The 21,676-nt window shown below is 42.0% G+C and overlaps 1 protein-coding gene across 5 annotated transcripts in view; it reads left to right on the top strand.

Annotated features, from left to right (window-relative positions):
• BACH2 (BTB domain and CNC homolog 2) overlaps positions 1 to 21,676 on the top strand; it is a 358,132-nt gene that overhangs the window by 77,299 nt on the left and 259,157 nt on the right. For 3 of the 5 annotated variants that reach the window (XM_058734716.1, XM_058734717.1, XM_058734719.1), the window contains one exon: positions 19,386 to 19,498. In XM_058734716.1, the coding sequence (XP_058590699.1) occupies positions 19,490 to 19,498 (9 nt within the window). In that variant the 5' untranslated portion in view covers positions 19,386 to 19,489. Of the gene's footprint in view, positions 1 to 5,253; positions 5,564 to 19,385; positions 19,499 to 21,676 lie in introns of those variants that run through there. The other 2 variants (XM_058734715.1, XM_058734718.1) reach the window with 2 other exon arrangements.

The raw sequence follows: 21,676 nt of genomic DNA, 5'->3' as shown, positions 1-21,676 counted from the left end.
AACCTGTGCATATTTGGTCAATTAATTTATAATAAAGGAGCCATGGATACAGTGGATAGAGGACTGTCTCTTCAATAAATGCTGCTAGGAAAATGAGAAAACCACATGCAAAAGAATGAAACTGGACCCCTATCTTATACCATACATAAAACTAACTCAAAATGGATTAAAGACTTGAATGAAAGGCCTGAGGCCATAAAACTCCTAGAAGAAAACATAGATGGTATGCTCCTTGACACATGTCTTGATGATTTGTTTTAAGTTTATTTATTTTGAGACAGGGGCAAGAGCATGGAGGGGGGGAGGGGGAGAGGGAGAGAGAATCCCAAGCAGGTTCTGCACTGTCAGTATGGAGCCTGATGCAGGCTTCAGTCTCACAAACCACAAGATCATGACCTGAGCCGAGATCAAAAGTCAGATGCTTAACCAACTGAGCCACCCAGGTGCCCTGTGATGATGATTTTTTGAATCTGACATCAAAAGCAAAGGCAAGAAAAGCAAAAATAAATAAGTGGGACTACATTAAACTAAAAAGCTTTGGTACAGCAAAAGACACCATCAACAAAATGAAAAGGCAACCTACTGAAAGGGAGAAAATAATTTGCAAGTCCTATATCTCATAAGGGGCTAATATTCAAGATATATAAAGAACTCCTACATTTCAATAGCAAAAAAAAAAAACAAAAAACTAAAAACAATCTTATTGAAAAATGAGCAGAAAATCTGAATAGACATTTTTCCAAAGAAGACATAAAGATAACTAACAGGTACATGAAAAGATGCTCAACATATTAATTAATAGGGAAATGGAAATCAAAACTACAATGAAATGTCACCTAATACCTGTTAGGATGGCTGTTATCAAAAAGACAAAATAACAAGTGTTGGCTGGGGTGTGGAAAAAAAGGAACCCTTGTATATATACAGTGGATAAGAATGTAAATTGGTGCAACCATTATGGAAGACCAAATGGAGGTTCCTCAAAAAATTAAAAATAGAACTACTGTATCGTCTGGCAATTCCACTTTGGGTATTTATCTGAAGAAAACAAAAACACAGATTTGAAAAGATATATGCACCGCCATGTTCATTGCAGCATTATTTACAACAGCCAAGATATGAAAGCAACCTAAGTACGTATTGACAGATGAATGGACAAAGAAATTATATATGTATATATATTTATGGGAGCGTGTGTGTGTGTGCATAAAATATATTTTCAGTGGAATATTATTCAGCCATAAAAAGGAATGAAATCTTGGCATTTACAACAATATGGATGGACCTCAGGGCATTTTGCTAAGTGAAATAAGTCGGGCAGAGATAGACAAACACCAAATGGTCTCTCTTATATGTGGAATGTTAAAAAACAAACAAGAAAACTCCTCATAGGTACAGAGAACAGACTGGTGGTTGCAAGAGGTGGGATGGGTATAATGGGTGAACTGTTTTTTTTAAATAAAAACATTTTTTTAAGTTATTTAATAAGCCTACCACTATCTGAAAGCCCCTCTCCCTATAACTCTAAAGTTCCACTACTATACTGTAGGAAATAGTTATAAGTTATACTCTATGGAACATTTTGTAGACCTCCTTTCACATCCTACTAATAATACACTTAATACTTCATTGTAGTTTGTTGTCTGTCTCCCACACTATATTTAGCTCCTTGAAAGGAAGAATTGTGTCTCATTCATGCCAGTTGCTGGCATTACCTAGCACATGGTGGGTCCTCAGAACATGTTTATTAAACAACATTGCATTCCACAGCAGAGGGAAGCAAGCTTGAAAGGAACAACACAACCTCGTATTAAATACACAATCGGGAACTTTTTACACTAAGCACAGATTTTAGCACCAAAAAATCTATTTAGTGGTTCCATGATTTCTTCTCCATCATCTCTCATGTACAGTCATTTGTAGTTTTCTGAATTCTTTCTAGAAATGTTTTTTGACTCTGACCCATCTTCTGTCTCCTCCACACTGCTTCCACAGCATCCCCTGCAAGTCTTTTCAGCCCTCACTGCCTGCAGGATAAGGGGGAAACCTGTGCTGTCCAATACAGCATCCACTAGCCACATGTGGGTACTGAGCTCTTAAAATGCAGCTAGTCCAAATTGGGATGTTATAGATATGAAGCCCATACCCTATTTTAAAGACTTAGGAAAAAAGTGTAAAATATCTCATTAATAATTTTTATATTGATTATGTTAAAGTGGTTATATTTTAGATAAATTGGGCTAAATAATGTAACATCAAAATTAATTTCTCCTATTTCTTTTTATTTATTTTTAAAATATTTTTTAAATGTTTATTTATTTATTTTTGAGGGAAAGAGAGAGAGCACAAGTAGGGGAGGGGCAGAGAGAGACACACAGAATGTGAAGTGGGCTCCAGGCTCTGCAATATCAGCACAGAGCCCAACGTGGGGCTTGAACTCATGAACCGTGAGATCATGACCTAAGTCAAAGTCGGATGCTTCACCGACTGAGCCAGCCAAGCACCCCTCGTTTCTTTTTATTTTTTTAATGTGGATACTAGAATATTTGAAATTATGTGTGTGGTTCATCTTACATTTCTGTTGGTCAGTGCTGGTCTTAACTGTATTATGACATTTAAAGTTTCTTATGACCCAGCCTCCGATACCTCTTCAGCCTTGTATCCCAGCCCTTTCTGACCTCCTCAGAATTTCTCTTAACTCCCAGATCTCACCAGGCCTATTTATACTTGTGGGGGGTTTTTTTGTTTTTGGTTTTTTTTTTTTCATATTCTGTTCCTTCTTCCTGAAATGTCTTTCCCTTTCTTTGATAGCTCTAAAAATCCTACTCAGATTTTTAGGACCTGATTTAAAAGTCCCACGCTGGTGAAGTGATGTCCTATTTCCTCAGACAGAGTTAACTACTTCTCCTCATAGCAGAATCTTGGTGCCTCCATTATTGTACTGACCTTGCTGTTCTGCCATGAGGTGTCTTCTTAACCAGGCTTCTCAAGGGAGAATGCTGCACCTCATTTCCATCCTGACCCCTGAGGGCAGTACCTGGTGTGTATTAGATATATAATCAACATTTATTCAAATGTATGAATTAATTTAATCCTACTGCTGCACGTACTGCTATTTTTACATTTATCTAGCCTTGATCATCAGAACCATTGGCCATGGAAAAAAATTGGATGTTGAGGTGGATAGCACTGGACCTCTCAGCCATAACCCCAATTTCAGATTTTTATGTTCAGCAAAATGGCCTCTTTGTCCTCACTGGTTGACTTATAATAATTCAAAAATTATAAATTTGAATTTATGAAATCTATGGATATTGTACAGACTAAGTATAAAATGACAGTATAGGGGCATCTGGGTGGCTCAGTCAGTTAAGCGTCCCACTTCAGCTCAGGTCATGGTCTCGCAGTCCGTGAGTTCGAGCCCCGCATCGGGCTCTGTGCTGACAGCTCAGAGCCTGGAGCCTGTTTCGGATTCTGTGTCTCCCTCTCTCTCTGACCCTCCCCCGTTCATGCTCTGTCTCTCTCTGTCTCAAAAATAAATTAACGTTAAAAAAATTTTTTTTAAATGACAGTATAGATGACACTTTTACTATTTTGTTTATAGGGATTTCATATAAGATTTTTTCAACCGAAGATTCCACTTCTAAACAAGATTGAAAATCACTGTTCTAATCCTAAATTTCATTTACATTTCCATCCCAAAAGTTTCCTTTTGGTTTTGATGAGGTAGTTTCTAGTATCATCTGAGTTCATATAGAGTAAGACTTCTAAGCACTGTCTGCACAGTAGACACAGCTGGGAAGCTTTCAGAAGTATTCATGCTCAGACCTACTCCCAGGGATCCTGCTATAATTGGGCTGGCGGAGGAGGGCCTGGACACTAGTATTTATGAAAAGCATAAATATCTTGTAATAAGTGGATTCCACAAGAACTTAAAAAGCCAAGTAAACTATAAAAATGTTGGGGGCACCTGGGTGGCTCTGTCAGTCAAGACTCTGACTCTTGATCTCAGCTCAGGTCATGATCTCACAGTTGTGAGATCGAGCCCCGCATCAGGCTCTGCGCTGGGCGTGGAGCCTGCTTGGGATTCTTTCTCCCTCTTCCTCTCTCTCCCTCCCTCCCTAAAAAAAAAAGTGTAAAAATGTTGAAGTTTTTAGTTGATTGTTTTTCTTCCCTTTTATTAATGATATTGTGGTAAAGGTAATGTAATGTTATTCTTAGTGTATGATTTTAGGGTCAAAAGCAAAATTTAATTAAACCTAACTTCTGTGGACAATTTTCTATGTTGCCTGAAATTAATATTTCCCATTTCTGTCATTCTCTAAAACCTACATGCTACAGAATTTTCCTGTCCCTTATTGGTAGAAATAGCTAACAGAAGATCTATTTTAGATCATGTTAAGAGAACTGACAAGGGCAGTGGGTGTAAGGAGATTGCCCAGGTAGTGGCCTCCCTGGCATCCTTGTTAGCCTGAGTAAACAGTACTCCCATGACAGAACCTCAATAGCCTTGCCGTGTTGATAAAATCTGACATTCTGCTTAATCACTTTTTAATGATATTGTTCCTTTTGTTCTTGGTATGTGAGAAACTAGCAGTTTTTTTAAGGCGTGGGAAAAGATTAACTTCCATTTCCTAATTCAGTAAAATGGGTTGGTGATACACATATAATCCTTGTGGGGACAGGAGGAAAAAATGACCTAATTTCTGTTTACTAAAGGTCTCTTCATACATTTTTAAAAAGTTATAATGTACCTGAAATCTTGAAAGGAAGAAAATCTAAGGTGAATACTCTGGTGACGTTGTAAGAAAATCCTATGAATTCTGATAGCATGTCCCATGTCACTGGTGTATGCTATTAAAATGCAGATGGAGGGGCGCCTGGGTGGCTCAGTGGGTTAAGCGTCCAACTTCAGCTCAGGGCATGATCTTGCAGTTCGTGAATTTGAGTCCTGTGCCCGGCTGTGTGCTGACAGCTCAGATTCTGTGTTTCCCTCTTTTTGCCCCTCTCCTGCTCACACTCTGTCTCTCTCTCTCTCTCAAAAATATAATAAACATTTAAAAAAATTAAAATGCAGATGTAAATCAGCACAAGTTTTGCAATTCATCAATTTGTTGAAATGGCTGGCTTTTTAGGGGAAAAAAAAGAAAAGAAAAATATACACTTGGGATGGAATCCTTTAGGGCATAAAAAGGAATAGAATCCTCTAGTTAACTTGGTTATTTGCAGTCGGTATGTCATTTGTGTGAGACTGATGTCATGCAGATTGAATGCAGAGGCCAACGTGTGTGTGTGTGTGTGTGCGTGCGCGCGCGTGCGTGCGCACGCGTGTGCTTTAAAGCCCCACTCCCAGAATATGAAGTGAGTGTGAAGGGCGCCACAATAACCCTGGATCTGTCAAGAATGTACCTATTTTTAACAAACTGGATCAAGTGTCAGCACTCAATAGGAGATGAAGAAGGGGGTAGAGACTGTTCTACAGATCCAGCGGACGGTAAACGGCCCTCTGGCATGTTTACAGTACAGCTGTGCTTCCTTAATGGCTCTGCCCCTGCCATGCCAGGTAAAGTTTTCTTTGCACATGATGAATGGCAAAGAATTCTTTAGCAGAGGGAACCAAAGGAGCTGGGAGGAGGAAAAGAGAAGGGAAGAACGGAAAAGAGAGAGAAAAAGAAACACGCAGCTCCAGAGGGAGATAGTCTGTGCTTTGCAGTTGCTTGTGTGGATAGAAACCAGATGGTAAGCTGGAACACCCGCTTGGCTATCTGAGGAGCCAAACATATGGTTAATGGTCGGGAGAAATAGCTTTCAGAGCCAGGGCTTTGCTGACTGCTTCATATTACAGATTGTTACAGTGTGTCATTACATTGCCAACCTAAGTGCTTAATACCCACTGCGGGCGCTGGGCATACACTTACAAGAAGGACTTTTAGCTCTTTGCTGGCTCTGAATGCAGAAGTGACATCATAGGGAGGCTTAAAATGTCTGGTGTTGGGGAGGTAGGGAGAAGAGTAATTCTGTAGTGGAAACATTTTTTTTTTTTACAAGCCAAGCTTTCACTCCACTGAACCCTACTGTTTTTCTGAGAACCTTTTTATACAAGAATCTTTCTCTCTGTCTGTCTCTCTTGTCTCTGTCTGTCTGTCTCACACACACAGACACACACACAGACACACAGACACACACACACACACACACACAAGTTCTGACACAGAAATCTAAAGCACAGGCCATGTGCCCCCACCCCCAACCCCAGTGGACTCGACACCCCCCCCCCCCTTTCACCTGGAAGCCACATCACCGCACTCACAGGGCCTGCATTTGAAGTTTCTGTTTGGGGAGCTGTAGGCAACAGCAGGCCTGTGTTATCTAAGGAACTGCTGAGCCCATTCATCTGCTTTTCACGGCCCGCTTCCTTTTATTTTTAGCCAAATCCGTCAGGCCTGACAGGCGGGTAATTCGAGCCAGAGAAAGGGCAGAGCTCCAGGTCCTTTCCACAAAGCAATTCTTCTCCTCCCTCCTGGGAGGGCTCCAGACTTGGCCTGCTTCAGGCAGATGGATTTGTTGAGTCATGTGAGATCATTTACACAAAAACACAGTGAGGCAGTGGAAATTAAAAAAAAAAAAAAAAAAAAAAAAAAGAGGGTGGGGGAAGAGGAGGAGGGAAGCCAGGGGGAGTGTGTGCTGCCGTGGCTGCTGGGAGCATAGGAATTCTGCAAGGCAGCTAGACTGAGGAATGCTGTAGATTCATTTGTGTATAAGGTAATGTCTAGTTTACACAGCGGGGTGGAGCCAGGCCGGGGAGGTTCCTCAAACTACTCGCCTGTATTAAAAGAAGAAGGGGGTGTGGGGAAACTTTTTATTTTTCTTTTTAAAGCAACATCCACCAAACAAAGACCACACTGTTGACAGCATTGGGTTCCAGTAGCAGTAAACTACCAACAGAATGGTTTCGAGAAAATGAGTTTGCTCTGTGATGTAATACAAGTTTGCTTTGTCCTGACTCCAGCATGACTGAGGCAGAAGGGGAGGGAGGGGAGGAAAATTGGAACAGGACTCTTGGTTAATGGTTTCCAGAGATTATTTAGCAGCACTTGAGTGGAGGGAGGAAAGGGGTATAATGTGGAGAACTACTTCGAGGTGTACCATAATTGTGGTAGGTAAAATAAAGTCATTACTATGGCCTCCTTGCTCAAGAGGAATTGAGCAATGCTTTTGAAATGCCACGGAAGGTATCATTTTTCCCTACCACAGTATTCCTTCTCCTCTGGCTTCTGGAACATTAAAAAAAGCCCAACTCTTGCATCATGGTAAACAGTATTAACAGTTAGTGAATCAGTTTTGTTTACTTTTTATACCACAAGCCTCTAAAACATTCCATTAAAAATTTGTCTTCTGCTCATTCATGAAATTCTTTTCTTCTTCTTCTTCTTCTTCTTCTTCTTCTTCTTCTTCTTCTTCTTCTTCTAATTTGCTTACATGCATTAGCTGTGCTTGGGTGTGGATTTTTCCTTCTCTTGATGGAAAAAAAGAGTTCATGAGAGAATAATGACTGGGTTATCTAAATGTATGTTCTTATACTAGATGTAATGAGATGGTGCTATGTAGATCAAAAGCAATATTTTGAAACAGGTTCAGAAACTTAGAAATGGGAGAATTTCAAAATATGCACCATGATTACTTTCATTGTGATGTGTTTCTGCACATCTGCATTTATTTAGAGCCCTACTATGCACCTGTTTTCCTTAGCCTCCCTAGAATATAGGTCAGCATCACTACTGTTCCTCATACCTTGTTGATATTTTATTTTATTTTTTTATTTTTTAGTGTTTTTATTTATTTTTGAGAGGGAGGGAGAGAGAGAGAGCGAGAGCGTGTGCACAAGTGGGGGAGGGGCAGAGAGAGAGACACACACAGAATCTGAAGCAGGCTCCAGGCTCTGAGCTGTCAGCACAGAGCCGGACGTGGGGCTTGAACTCACGAACCATGAGATCATGACCTGAGCCGAAGTCGGACACTTAACTATCTGAGCCATCCAGGAACACCTCCCCCTCTTGTTGACATTTTAAAAGTTGAAACGTTCTGCCATTTTTTCCAGCCCTAGATATACTCACATTATATATATGGTTTTAGCTCATAAATTCCTTCTATTAGTACTTACCATTGATTTAATGATAGTAAGCACTCAGATCACACCTTTACCTAGTATAATCTGATAGCGAAGCTGCTCCAGTGTCTCCCAGGCAGCTCTCATGATGTAACTCTGCATGGGTTAAAGGCAGTTTTCATTTATTTTACTCAAGAGAGAACTGGTGAATTTTTGTGGTTGTTAATTATGCACATTTTAACTATAGGATATCAACATTAGTGTTATGTGATTAACAGTTGTCAGTATTTTGGATGACCCTGATTTCTTCACTGTGCTATAAATGACAGCATCTAAAGTGAAGACTTAAAAACACAGAGGTGTTGAGATTTTCCTTAGGGCTCTGCATTAACCCTGTAATATCCTTGATATTTTAAAAAAGGATATTCGTCACAGAAATTTAGTTAACATCTTATAACTGAACGTGTATGTATGTTGCTTAGATAAATGTAATCACTGTAAACATCTATATGATCTGGGATTCTGTTTTTATTTTGAAATGGGAGCCTTTTTGTTTCCAAGTTCATTAAAAACTAAAAACCATTTCTGTAAGGGGGAAAAAAAAAAGATTTATCATTTAAACCTACCCACGTCCTTGAATGTTCCCTCTACATTAGGGTTTCTCAGTCTCAGCACTGTTGACATTTTGGACTAAATAATTCCTTATTATGGAGGCTGTTTTGTGTATGGTAGTATGTTCAGCAGAATCCCTGGCCTCTACCCACTAGATGCCAGTAGCAGCCTCCCCCGAGTAATGACAAAAAAAAAAAAAAAAAGTCTCCATGCATTGAAGTGTCCCCTGGGGAGGGGGCAGAGTCACCCTGGCTCAGAATGAATGCCGTATTCTTATTTTGGTTCAGAATTCACTCTTCACCTGCTGAGCTGGCCACTCATTTACTTCTGAGATTGAATTCAAGGGTATAAAGTAACATTTTTCCCTCCTGGCATTTATCCTAAAAGTGGGAACCCCAAATTAGGTGAAATTTTCCAAACCTCAAGCAAGGGTGTTTTGAGGGGAAAATTTTCCCCCCAGAAGACCTGGAGTTTTGTCTCACAGAGCAGTCTCTCTCTCAGAATTCTGGCCTTAGCAGGTGGAACCCTTCAAGGCTGCAATGCAGCGACTTTCCCAGAGCTGTTCAAGAGGAAGTGGCCCCACTGACTGAGCCTGGGGATGTTGACATAAGAAGAAAGGGAACTTCTCTGCAGGGACTGGAGTAGAGAGCCTAGGCCACAAGTTCAGTGGCTCTCTGCAGGCTCTCTGCCTTCATATCCAGCCCCAGAAAGAGGGAAAGGCAGCCACAACAGTTCTTTCTCTGGAGCAAAGCAGACATCCTCCCCATCCCCGATGGCTGTGGTCTCAGAAGCTGGAACTCTCGTTAAACAAGGAATGCGGAGCTTTCCACAGGCTAAGGCAGGCATAAATTTCCTCTGTTTGTTTTGTGAGCACTAGTGTCGACTGCTGTAATGAGATCAGAGGATACCCCAGGGACGAGGCCTCCAGGTCGGCTGCTGGAGCTGTTTTCTGTGGCTGTTCTCTTGGCTGCTGTGGAAGAACGCAGTGACTCCACAGACCTCGGTTATGATGTGAGGAGGTCGTGGTGCCCTTGTTTCTTTCCTTGCCATCCTGCCTCTCTGAGGCTACTGAAACGTCAGCGTGCAGTCGTCCAATTCTAAATCATGGAAAAGCACATGGGAGGCAGATTCCTTTCCTCCTCACCGAGGACAGACCTGGCTGTGTGCGGAAAGTATGGCCTCGTACGGGAGGTGATTGCCTCCTTGGGAAAACGCCTGCACTGCTGATGCTGGCCACTTGTCCCTCTCTCATCACTTGGGCCACCTTTATGCTCTTCCTTACCCGGTGTCACTCTGTTATAGAAGAGTTTGGGTGTGAGTCACAACAATACAGCACAATGCTACAAAGAACACATTTCTGGCTCCAGCCTGAATTATAGCCAAATGGCCATGGAGGGGACCCTAAATACAGCAAAACTGAGTTTAGGGAACCCCAAATTGGATACTTCTGGCAGAATAGTATATACTGAGCTAGTGCAGCCTGACCCACTTCTAGCCCTCTATGCCCACCCCACCCACCCAGAACAATCCCTAGGTGTGTTGGATAAAGTAGAAAATAGCAAGAACTTACAAGGGAAATTCCCATGTGCCAGAAGACATTGATGCCACAGGCCTGTGAGTGATCCTGACCTGGCCATAGGCTCTAGATTCTAGGGGCTGTGATGTTTATGCTCATATGGGAACTGTTTGCCAAAGGGGGCAAGAAGAATTCCCCCCAGAGCCCATGTCAGGCTTTGAGTGTGTGTGTTTGGGGCACAGGGATGGGAGATGGAAATCCAGGGTTACACTGTTTGAATAGCTGTGGGGTCTATAGTTCCACCACCTGCATAGTATGGCAACTTCAGTTGTTTTGACAAAGACACTAAACTGGTTTGAAAGCATTGAAAGCTGTAGGGCTGTGGTAGAAGCAAACCTTAGATCCCTCTGGAAAGGTTAACAAGCCAGGACGTGGGACACCCTCACAAAGAACAAGCCGTACTAAGGAGAGGCTGGCATTGGGAAGTACAGAATTAGAGCCTCAAGAAAGCAGAGATTAACAGCGAATCCCTGAGACTGCTTTCAACAAGGGCCCATCCTGCCAAATTCAGCTTTCTTCTGAGGATTAATGAAAATTTCTTCCCAGAGGAACAAGGCATTACACCCAATCTGGCTTACTAAGCAGATGAGTTTCAGTTGTAAACACTAGCCCCCAGGAAGTCAGTCGCCCCTCATTACACTTATCCTCAAGTTATCCTTGAGAATATTTAAATTCCTTCATTGGAAACCTTTTATTGGCGAGATAGCTGGTCCCCTTGAGCTTCTGTAAAGAGATACCTTTCTAGCAATTTCCCTTGTTCCTTTTCAGTGGGTCATCCTGAAGAAATCCCTTAACTAGGCTTTGTGTTAAATTATTTTAGCTTCTCAGCAAATCACAGGAAATGTGTTTGCCTGAATTGTTAAGCAAACCCCTCAAGGGAGAAGGAAGCTAGGATTGTTTGAAGGTCTCTGGGATTCTTTCAGAGTAAAATCAAAGAAACACGGGTGGTCAGGCAGGGTTGGTAAACCATCTTAGATGAATACAATTAGGCCTTCTCAGTCCATGGTGGACAAATGGATGGGGGATTGCGTAGAACTCTGGACAGCCACCAAGTACAACCCATGCAGTGACATGCACTATTGGCAAACATGAACTGAGGATGCCAGAATTAAAGCACGATCCTTTGTTTATTAATAGGGTGATGAAATCTCTTATGTTCAGTTTTTTCTGCTGAGGCATGTTGAGGGTACCAAAAAGTGCCCTCCTGACCTAAACGTGATGTCATACATCTCGAGAGAAAATTCTTCTTTTTAATACTTAATAACATTAAGTATTTTCTTCTTGATTTGGACCTGGTTTCTTTCTTTTAGTCTCAAAATATTCTGGCCAAATGCGTAGATTATACATATTGACATTAAAGCATCAGGAGAGGATAAGTGGAAATAGGCTCATTTGGTGCCAGATTTAAGGAAGATCTTCCTAAACATTTGTCTTAGTTTGTGCTGCTATAATAGAATACCATGGACTGAGTGGCTTAAGCAACAGTTTATTTCTCACAGTGCTGGAAGCTGGGAAGGTCAAGAGCAAGATGCCAGTCCATTTGGTCTTAGTGAAAGATCTCTTGCAGACATTTGACTTCCTGATATGATTTCACATAGCAGGGAGAAGGGGTGAGAGAGAGAGAGAGAGAGAGAGAGAGAGAGAGAGAGAGAGAGAGAGAAAGAGAGAAAGAGAGAAAGTATACATGCAAATTCTCTGGTGTCTCTTCTGACAAGGGCACTAATCCCATCATGAGGGCTCCTTGACCTCATCTAAACCTAATTACCTCCCCAAAGCCCTGCCTCTGAGTACCACAACAGTAGGGATTAGGCAATGTATGAATTTGGAGGGGGAGACATGAACATTCAGTCCATAACAACTTCATATAACAACATTATAATTAAAATTTGCATTTACTGAAAGCCTGCTATGTGTAGGGTGGTGAGATAGGTGCTGGCTGTTTGGGCATAAAACAGATAAGTTATCTTCCCTTGAAATACTTAGAATCCAGGAGGGTGGTTGAGAGTAAGCACCTGTGTTCGATTACAAGCAGAACGAGATGGTGCTAAACAGTGGCAGGAAACAGGGATGGGAAAGGGCTTCTCTCTTTTTAACACCATGCATTAGATACTTTATTCAAGTTACTCCTTTTAATCTTCAGAACAATCTTAGGAGGTATAAAGAATTTTCCCCAGTTTTATGAATGAAGGAATAAAAACTCAGGCAGGGTTAGTAGCTTGCTGAAATTACATGTGAAGAGTCAGACTAGATACTCAGATGGAGTGACTTGGCTCCCAAGCCACCCCTTGCCCACTCTTCTGCAGGGCTTGCTATGCCCAGTGAAGCCACATCGTACAGCCCTAGAGGGGTCAGGAGACAGACTGGGAGCCTCCAGCCCTGGAATTTATTTATTTATTTTTTTTAAATTTTTTTTTTTTTCAACGTTTTTTTTTTTTATTTTTGGGACAGAGAGAGACAAAGCATGAACGGGGCAGGGGCAGAGAGAGAGGGAGACACAGAATCGGAAACAGGCTCCAGGCTCCGAGCCATCAGCCCAGAGCCTGACGCGGGGCTCGAACTCACGGACCGCGAGATCGTGACCTGGCTGAAGTCGGACGCTTAACCGACTGCGCCACCCAGGCGCCCCCAGCCCTGGAATTTAAAAGAAACAATCCCCTGACTTACACAAAAAGTGTACGATGGAAGATATACCTGGATGACCAAATCCAACCCCTATGGGATTTCCAAAACACTAACATAAATTGCCAACATTAAACAAACACATGATTTTACGTAGTCTCTCCATTTTCTGGCTTTCTTGAACATCAGAAGCTGTGGGAACATGTGCCTTGCTCCTACTTTTCTGGAGCCACAGTTAAGCGGCAGACTCTCCAGGCCTCCCCACTCCTCATTGTCTTCTCTGGCCTGACCATTCCTTCATCTTATTCTTTCTTGACTCCTGTAAGCATCTGAATCTGTGTCTCATGGTTTAGGTAGTCACCCAGGCAAGAAGAATAGGCCTTGGGAATTCTTCTATATTGTGCCTTTAATTAAGATAACCTTAGGGGTGCCTGGGTGGCTCAGTGGGTTCAGCTGTTGACTCTTGCTTTCAGCTCAGGTCTTGAGCTCATGGTTCATGGGATTGAGCCCCACATCAGGCTCCATGCTGACAGCACAGAGACTGCTTGGGATTCTCTCTCCTTTGGTTTCTGAACCTCTCTTTCTGCCCCTCCCCCACTTGGACTTGCATGCGTGCTCTCTCTCTCTCAAAATAAATAAACATTTTTAAAAACAGATATTCCTAAATTACTGGGGGACTGAAATTGACCCTTAACAGAGTGATAGCCCTTAATCTAAACATCAGATATCCTTGTGTATGATTTGGTGAAGTGGGGGAAACCCTCAGAAGGTGTGCCAGAGGTAGTCCTCTGAAAGCAATGGACACGCTATCACTTGGTGTTCTTACTGTACCTTGTCTGGCTCTCAGAGCAGTATTTTTGTGCTACCAGCAGTGACTGTCTTTACAATTTGTAATGCTCTCATTTCTTCTTCCTTATCACAATTTCTCTCTGAACCATTGGTCATATGCTAGTTGAAATTTCAGAACGTTAATTTTCAAACTGTATGACCTATCCTTGGGGAAGAAGGTCTCTAATGATGCTTGATGGGAAGACACCCTCATCCTTGGGTTGTTTGTTTTCCATGGCATGTTGTGAAGGCAGGGCATGGGGGGCAAGGCAGATTGGCAAACATTGTTCAGTCTCTTGGGGCAAAACCATGTTATGGTGTGTTTGCTACCTAAATGTGAGGGTAGCAAGGATACCAAGGTCCTGAAGAACCAGAGACATGTTTGATGTGACTTTGAGGATGGAGAGAGTCCTGCAAGGAGCTCCTCAGGGAGCTCTGCTCTGATCCCCCTGCCTCTTCTTCAGAAAGAAAGGAAAGAGCCAGCCACTTACAAGGAGTGTGTATATTTGGGGAAGGGGAGAGGGGTCCGTTTGTTGCTTTACTTTTGGATCCATTAATCCCAGCACCATGCCCCTTATTGTGGAAGAGAAGGATTGGACTGTCTGTAATAAAATGGCCTTAAAATTTATCTAGTCTTGTACAAGGATTCCATCCAATTGAAGGTTGTAAGATTTCACTTCAGAGACATGTAAATTACTCCAACTCGTAAAAACAGGGGTGGAAGGGAATTAGGGATATATCTCTCATCTGTTTGTCTGATTTCCCAAGCTCCTAAGTCCTAGTTTTAGAGAATTTCCTCTACACTTGTCATCTTACCTTTTCCCCCTTTCTCTCCAAACCCTGTTTGTCTTTCTGTGACTTTGCTTAATCCTTCCTCACAAGTTCTCGGGTCCTCATGCTTGAGCCCTCTGCCTAGGCTGCTGGATTTGGTGGTGGGAGGGGAGGAATAAGAAGCCATTCCACAGACTGACATCAGGGTGCATTATATCTAAAAAACAGCAAGACCATTACCCTTATGAGTGATCTGCTGCTTGCTCCTATGGGCCTGTTTCCCATAGGAGTGCCTGAGCAACGCAGCTTTGAGCTGTATTACAGAAGCCTTCTAGAATGAATGTCTTGGAAGGGGGTGGAGGAGTTGGAGTGGGGAGAAAAGCCCAGCTCATCATACTCCATTCTGTATTGGCAATAAGTATTAGTTGTATTTCCAAAGGCTAAGAAATAGCACTACACACACACACACACACACACACACGCACACGCACACACAAATAGCCTTCGACATGTTTAAGAGTGTCAAGAGTAAGAGTAAGTACTCTAAAGAGTACTCTCATTAGAGTAAGGAGACTAGAATAAAATTGGCTTATGCTGTTCCCACCATACCTCTATACCACATTATCAGTGATCCAGGGAAAATAGACTTTTCTCTGTGGTAGGTGGAGGCTGGTGGTAAATAAATAGTGGAGAAACAGGTAAGCCCGGTCTTTACTTGACTCCAGCCCCACTTGCTGACACCCAGAGAAGCCAGAGGATGTGGTGCTGTCACCAGGAGCCTGAACCTCTCCGTCCCTTCTGTTAGTGAGGGCCTGGATGGTGAGGGGCACTTGGTGAGAGGCTGCATCACTGATCCTGTCTCTAGGTGTCTTTGTTTGCTTACCTGTCCTTTCGTTTTCTTCTCTTTGTAGCCTTCACCTTTTCTGCTCATTCTCTCTTTGATCTCTTCTTCTTACCCTGTCTCTACTTTTCTGCTTACTCACACTCCTACCCACCTGGAAAGATGAATTACATTTCATTAACCTTTCCGAAGCCTAAGGTTGACCACAGGCTTTGTTGCCCATTCAGCCAACTTTGTTAGGATCAACAGAGTGGAAGTCCCACGTTAGCTTCTGGGATCGACGTTCTCCAGGCATCCTTTGAAGGTATCTGTACTTGCCTTTTGTTTAGTATCATGGGAATCCAACTTCGAGGATGATTAAAAAGAAACATTGAAAAATAGAATAAAGAAGAAAACTCCCTTAATTCCACCATGGTAACACGGGTATCTTTTCCCCTAATGCTTTATATTTAAGATTCACTCTCCTTTTTTAAGCTGTGGATTTCTCTAAGCTTCTAAATGGAATTGGCTGCAGAACAACCAGGTTCTCTCTGTTTCAAAGAAGATTTAAAGTACTTGATAGAACAAGGCCAGTCTTTTTGGTTGCTGGCCAGAAGTGAACTGACCCAATTTCTAAAACTGTTATCTGTTTGCTGAGGTGTTTTCTGGTGGTGGTGGTGGTGGTGGTGGTGGTGGTGGTGGGGTGTGTGTGTGTGTGTGTGTGTGTGTGTGTGTGTGTGTGTGTGTTATTAGGAGAGGTTTATTTTATTTGTGGGCTTTGTATGTGTTTTAATTCTGTAGTATCTTGAAATGAAGTCACTTCTAGCCAGAGTCTACTGCCTGTAACAGCATGACTAAGAAGAATTCTTTTTCTTCTCTGAATCTGGTTTCATCATTTAAAAAACTACCACTCAGATCAATATCAGTACTAACTGAGAGTATTAATATAAAAGCGCATTGTACAGTTTTGAGCACTATATAGCTGTAAGATATTCTTAGCAATGTTTTCCTAAAATATTTACAATCCTGGACATTAAAAGATTTTCCTTAAAAAAAAAAAAACCCAAAGGCAGTCTGCAGTGATTATCAACATTGTGTTTAAGATTCTCCATTAAGAGTCCACATCATCCTAGGCTCTGTGAGTGAGAGCAAGGAAAAAAGTCTATTCATAATATTTATTAAGAACTTTCTATGTGACTAATATTTCCCTCAAAGAGTTTTTATTTTGACTTTGTTGTAGAACCAATATACATGAAAATGACATAAGAACACTTGGGGTGGTGGGGTCACAGGGGAGAATCCGTAATTGCTTTAGTGCAGACTATATACCCAAGCTCTGAGGGAGAGGGGATTGTGGCATGATTGGAGCTGGGTGGAATTTCCTTGGGGAAATTGTGTTCAAGAATTCTTGTCTGTTTGCTATTATCTTCTTGTGCCCACCTTTCCTGTGTTGATACCAATGTGTACATTTGAATGGAATTGTTCCATCAGACATCTGTGCAAGGCGTTTGGAAAAGTTTCCCAGTTACATGCTAGGCTATATAGTTTTTAAAGGTACTGAATTACATTTATTAAAAAGGAAACAGCATGTGTAGAGCTCTACTTTAAAACAGAAATGTGGGGTGCCTGAGTGGCTCAGTTGGCTAAGCATCCAAGACTCTTGATTTCGGCTCAGGTCATGATCTCATGGTTCGAGAGATCAAGCCCCATGTTGGGCTCTGCACTGACAGTGCAGAGACTGCTTGGGGTTCTCTCTCTCCCTCTCTCTCTGCCTCTCCCCGACTCATGTTCATGTGAGCACTCTCTCCATCTCTCTTTCTCTCTCTTAAAATAAATAAACATTAAAAACAATTTTTTTAAATAAAACAGAAGGGACACCTGGGTGGCTTAATCGGTTAAGCATCTGACTTCAGCTCAGGTCTTGATCTCACGGTTCATGGATTTGAGCCCTGCGTCTGCTCCATGCTGACAGCTCAGAGCCTGGAGCCTGTTTCAGATTCTGTGTCTCCTTCTCTCTGTGGTCCTTCCCCACTTGCACTCTGTCTCTCTCTCTCTCAAAAATAAGTAAACATTAAAAAAAAAATAAATTTATTAGTATCTGCTTCTGGAAACTCAAAGACTAAAAGTTATATGCATAATTTTCTTTCATTATAAGATTGGTTAGAATTAGATACTGAATTTTCTTGACTTTGAGGCATCAGTTACCCAGGCGTCAGGTACATACAGGGGTGTTTGGATGTCTTTAGGCTATAAAGTCAGAATTCCAGGGTCTCTCCATTTGTACATCATTGTTAAAATATGTTATTGCTATGACTGAATGTGGTATTTTCTTTGGAATCCCTATGTCTCAAACAGTCAAGGAGTGATTTGTAATTTCCTCTCCCTATCTTCTGATTTGTAAAGGAATTTAATAATATCATGTTCACAGAATAGTAATGTGTGTGGAGTAGGAGTTTATCTTTTGAAAATACAGATTACAAAGCCATTTTCTTAATGGTGAAAGATGTTCACTTAGGAAATATAGCCTTGGACTTCTCTGTGTCCTCGATTCAGCAGACACACCACGGCCTCATGTCATTCTCCAATAGACAAAGGCTGAGTGCTAAGAACTGAAGGTGATTATGATTAGTGGGATTATGACTTCTGTTTCTTTTCCTATTGAACACTTTCTATATTGTTACTGTATTATTATTAAAAATTGGGGTCACCTGGGTGCCTCAGTGGTTTGAGCCTCCTACTTTTGATTTCACTTCAGGTCATGATCTCATGGTTTGTGAGTTCGAGCCCTGCATCTGGCTCTGTGCTGACAGTGCAGAGTCTGCTTGGGATTCTGTCTCTCTCCCTCTCTCTCTGCCCCTCCTCTGCTTGCTCTCTCTCTCTCTCTCTGTCTGTCTCTCTCTCAAAATAAAGAAATAAACCTAAAAAATTAAAAAATAAAAATAAAATGTATTTTAAAGCCCTGCAGTTGCCTTTAAACCTGTAATTCTAGTCTTTATGGAAAGGTTCAGATACATAAACACTTCCCAGATGCAACCAGGAAAAAGCAACACAGAAATAAGGTGATTACAAGGAACCTTACAATGTTTGTTCTCCTATCAAATTCACCCATAAACATCTTTCAAAGAAAAGGCTACAGGTCTAATTAAGGGGTTGAAGATATGTTCTTTCTTATTTTTCCTTAATATTTGATAAAGTAAGAACCCTGGAGCAGTACAATAACTGTTTTACTCTAAAATGTAATTCAAGTGAATCAAAAAACCTCCCTAAATAACCAATAGCATGGATAAAAACAGGGACCCTTATTCCATTTGAGGGGATGTTAAATCATCTGGTTCATTTGGCCCATGGGAAACTGACCTCCTGGATTCCCTTATGGTAGGGGCTCTGTGGAAGGTCCTATCTATTAAGCCCTGACCGTGGTACAACCAGTCTTCAGCAAATGCTTGTCTGTTCCTTTATTCCTTGTAGGCAGCAGGGAAGGCATTGAGGTCTGGCACAAAGTAAGTGCTGCTTACATGCTAGATCCTTTCTCCTCCCAAGGAAGCACATGCCTGAGCTAGAAACTCTTAAATAACTGACCTCTCTGGCTTATTGATCACTATATCCTCAGTACCCTGCACCTAGTCAGTACTGAGAAAATAGTAGTTGAATGAATGTTCTTGTTTCTGTGTATCTGCAGTTACTCTGAGCATATAATACCCAGCTTTTCCTTGGCCACTGGCATGTCCAATATCTGTGACCTTAAGACTTTTGATTTGACTCTCTAGAATCTAGAATTTGATTCTCTGACCTGTGCTGTCCAATATGGTAGTCACTAACCACATGTAGCTATTTACATTTAAATTTAATTAAACTCCCATAAGATTTAAAATTCAGCCCTTGGCTGCACTAGCCACACTTTAAATGCTCACTAGCCACATGTGGCTAGTGGTTACCATAGTGGACAGTACAGGCATGGAGCATTGCCATCAAGGCAGAAAGTTCCACTGGACACAGAACTGCTCTGTGTCTTCCTGAGAGCCAGCTGATGGATTTCCTCTTTGTGTTTGCAGTGCAGCTGTCTGCTTCAGGAAGTGAGGTCTACAGCAACGAGGAGAATCTTCCAGAGCTGCCTCGCACTGTGACATGTCTGAGCCCTTGCTCCAGTCCCTGCAACATGAACAAGGTAAGAGATATTTTTGGGAATCAGCCTTGTGTCTTCTTTACAGTACCCTGATTTTTCTGGGTATGTAATGTCTTCCCATGGTGTGAGGAGGTTGCTTCTCCTGCCACAGATATTCCAGAGGTTGGAGACTTGTGTGACCCCAGCAAGTGGTGTTTATAGGCAGGGTCACAGGAGGTGGCAGCCATGCTGTGGTTGTATAGTCTTACGGATATGTCACTGTGTTTGTCAGAGGCTTCTGGTTGACTGAAATATTGGTTGCTAATATAACTGCCTTGGCATGAATGTTGGAAGATTGAGGCTCTGGAGCCAGACTACCTGGGTTTAAATATCAGCCCTTCCAGATACTAGCTTTGATGGTCTTGGACAAAGGGCTTAATTCCTCTGTGCCTCAATTTCCCCATCTGCCCATCTGTAAAATGCTGATGATAATAGTACCTACCTTGTAGGGTTGTCAGAAGGATGAAATGAATTAATATGTGCACCATATTAACTTAATATAGTACCTATCTACATTATAAGCATTTGACAAATATTTACTGTTGTTGTTTTTGATGTTGGGGACACTGTTGTCCCTTAGACATTTCTGCAAGAGAGTCTTAGGTGTATCTACAACATTTCCATTTATTCCTTGTTTGACTCGGCAAGTAGCAAGTGATTACCAGATGGGCACTGAGGGATGAACAATGAATGGGGCTTGGGTTTTGCCTGCAGCAGGTGACAGGCTTGGGGGGAGTGTGGCTAGTGGTTTTAATTAAATATGTACCAGAAACTCTGGAAGCACAGAAGAAACATCCAACCTTGGGAGATATGGAAGGGACAGCATAGAGGAGGTGACATTTTGAGTCAGATCTTGATTGATAAATGGTCATTTCTTAGACACAGAAGTAGGGCAGGGCATTCCAGGTAAAGGAAACAGGCTATGTTTAGGCACAGAAGCATATGAGAAAGTCTGGTGTGTTTAGAGAACAAAGAGCTTGGTACAGCAGGATTTCTCCTCAACACTGTTAACCTCAACACTGTTAACATTTGGACTGGGTAATTCTTTATAGTGAGAGGCTGTCTTCCACATTGAAGGATATTCAGTAGCATCCCCTTTCTCCCACTTGAGTTGTGACAACCAAAAAAACCCACACATTGGCATTGGCTAGTGTCCATCCCTTGGGGGACACAAATACCCCTGGTTGAGAACCACTGCAGTGGTGGAAGATGGTAGATATGAGTCCAGAGAAGGAGGTTAAGTGTCCAATTCTGAGAGCCACTGAAGGATCCAAAACAAGGGAGAGACATTTCCAGAGGTCTACAAGAAGAGGTTAATTTATCACATTAGCTATGGGTTGTGATGGAGTTGGACAGCGCTTTTAGACAGTGGCCTTCAAAAGGTATTATGGAGAAAGCCCATTTTGTTTGTTGAGATTCTTTTACTAAGAACCCTTTGCAGTGGTAATTTTTCTCATGGCCATTTGTTTAGTCTTCTCAGGGTGGCTGCATAACCTACTAGAAGAGACCAGAAAATAATAAGCAATTGTTTTTCAGGGATTTTCATTTGGCTGAGTTAAGCCTAAGAGAAGGAAACCTTCCACCCCCACCCCCCACCCCCCACCCCCGCCCCCATTGGCTTGAATACTTACCTTTAAGCAGTTTTTGAGAAGAGAGCTCTTGGAACACTGGAAAGTAGCAGGTATTCCACCCCAAGGTCACGACTGGAGAGTGGGGAAGAGAGGGGATTCATCACTGTGGTCTTTGCAAACCTTGGCTTCTATTAGTTAGAGTTTGGTATACTGAAATGCTAAGACAACTCTTGGGAAATCTCTGATTGGCAGGCACAGCTTGCTATGATGGCCCTGCCCTGAGTTTCTCCAGAGCAGCTCAAGGCCTGATGTCATGGTTTGGCTCTTGATACACAGCTGGGAACCAGACTCCTCAGACATTTCAAGTGTCTCAGTAGGTGTGTCTGTTGCTTTTGGGAAGTTATGTTCCGTCTAAGTGGCCCAATGAATGCTTTATTTTATGTTATTTTAATTTAAAGTAGTGATTAAGCATGATGTGTAACCTTCATAGGTCAGCATTTTTCTTATGGGTTTCTTGGCATAAGACAAAGAATAGATTACCCTCTGGGGAGGAAATAGATCTTCTCAGTGTAAGTAAAACCAGACAATCATCTCATCAATTAGGATATGT

Source organism: Neofelis nebulosa, chromosome 6 (genome assembly GCF_028018385.1).
Source record: "Neofelis nebulosa isolate mNeoNeb1 chromosome 6, mNeoNeb1.pri, whole genome shotgun sequence".
NCBI classification, from domain to species: domain Eukaryota; kingdom Metazoa; phylum Chordata; class Mammalia; order Carnivora; family Felidae; genus Neofelis; species Neofelis nebulosa.
This window is presented reverse-complemented; position numbering and strand designations above follow the sequence as displayed.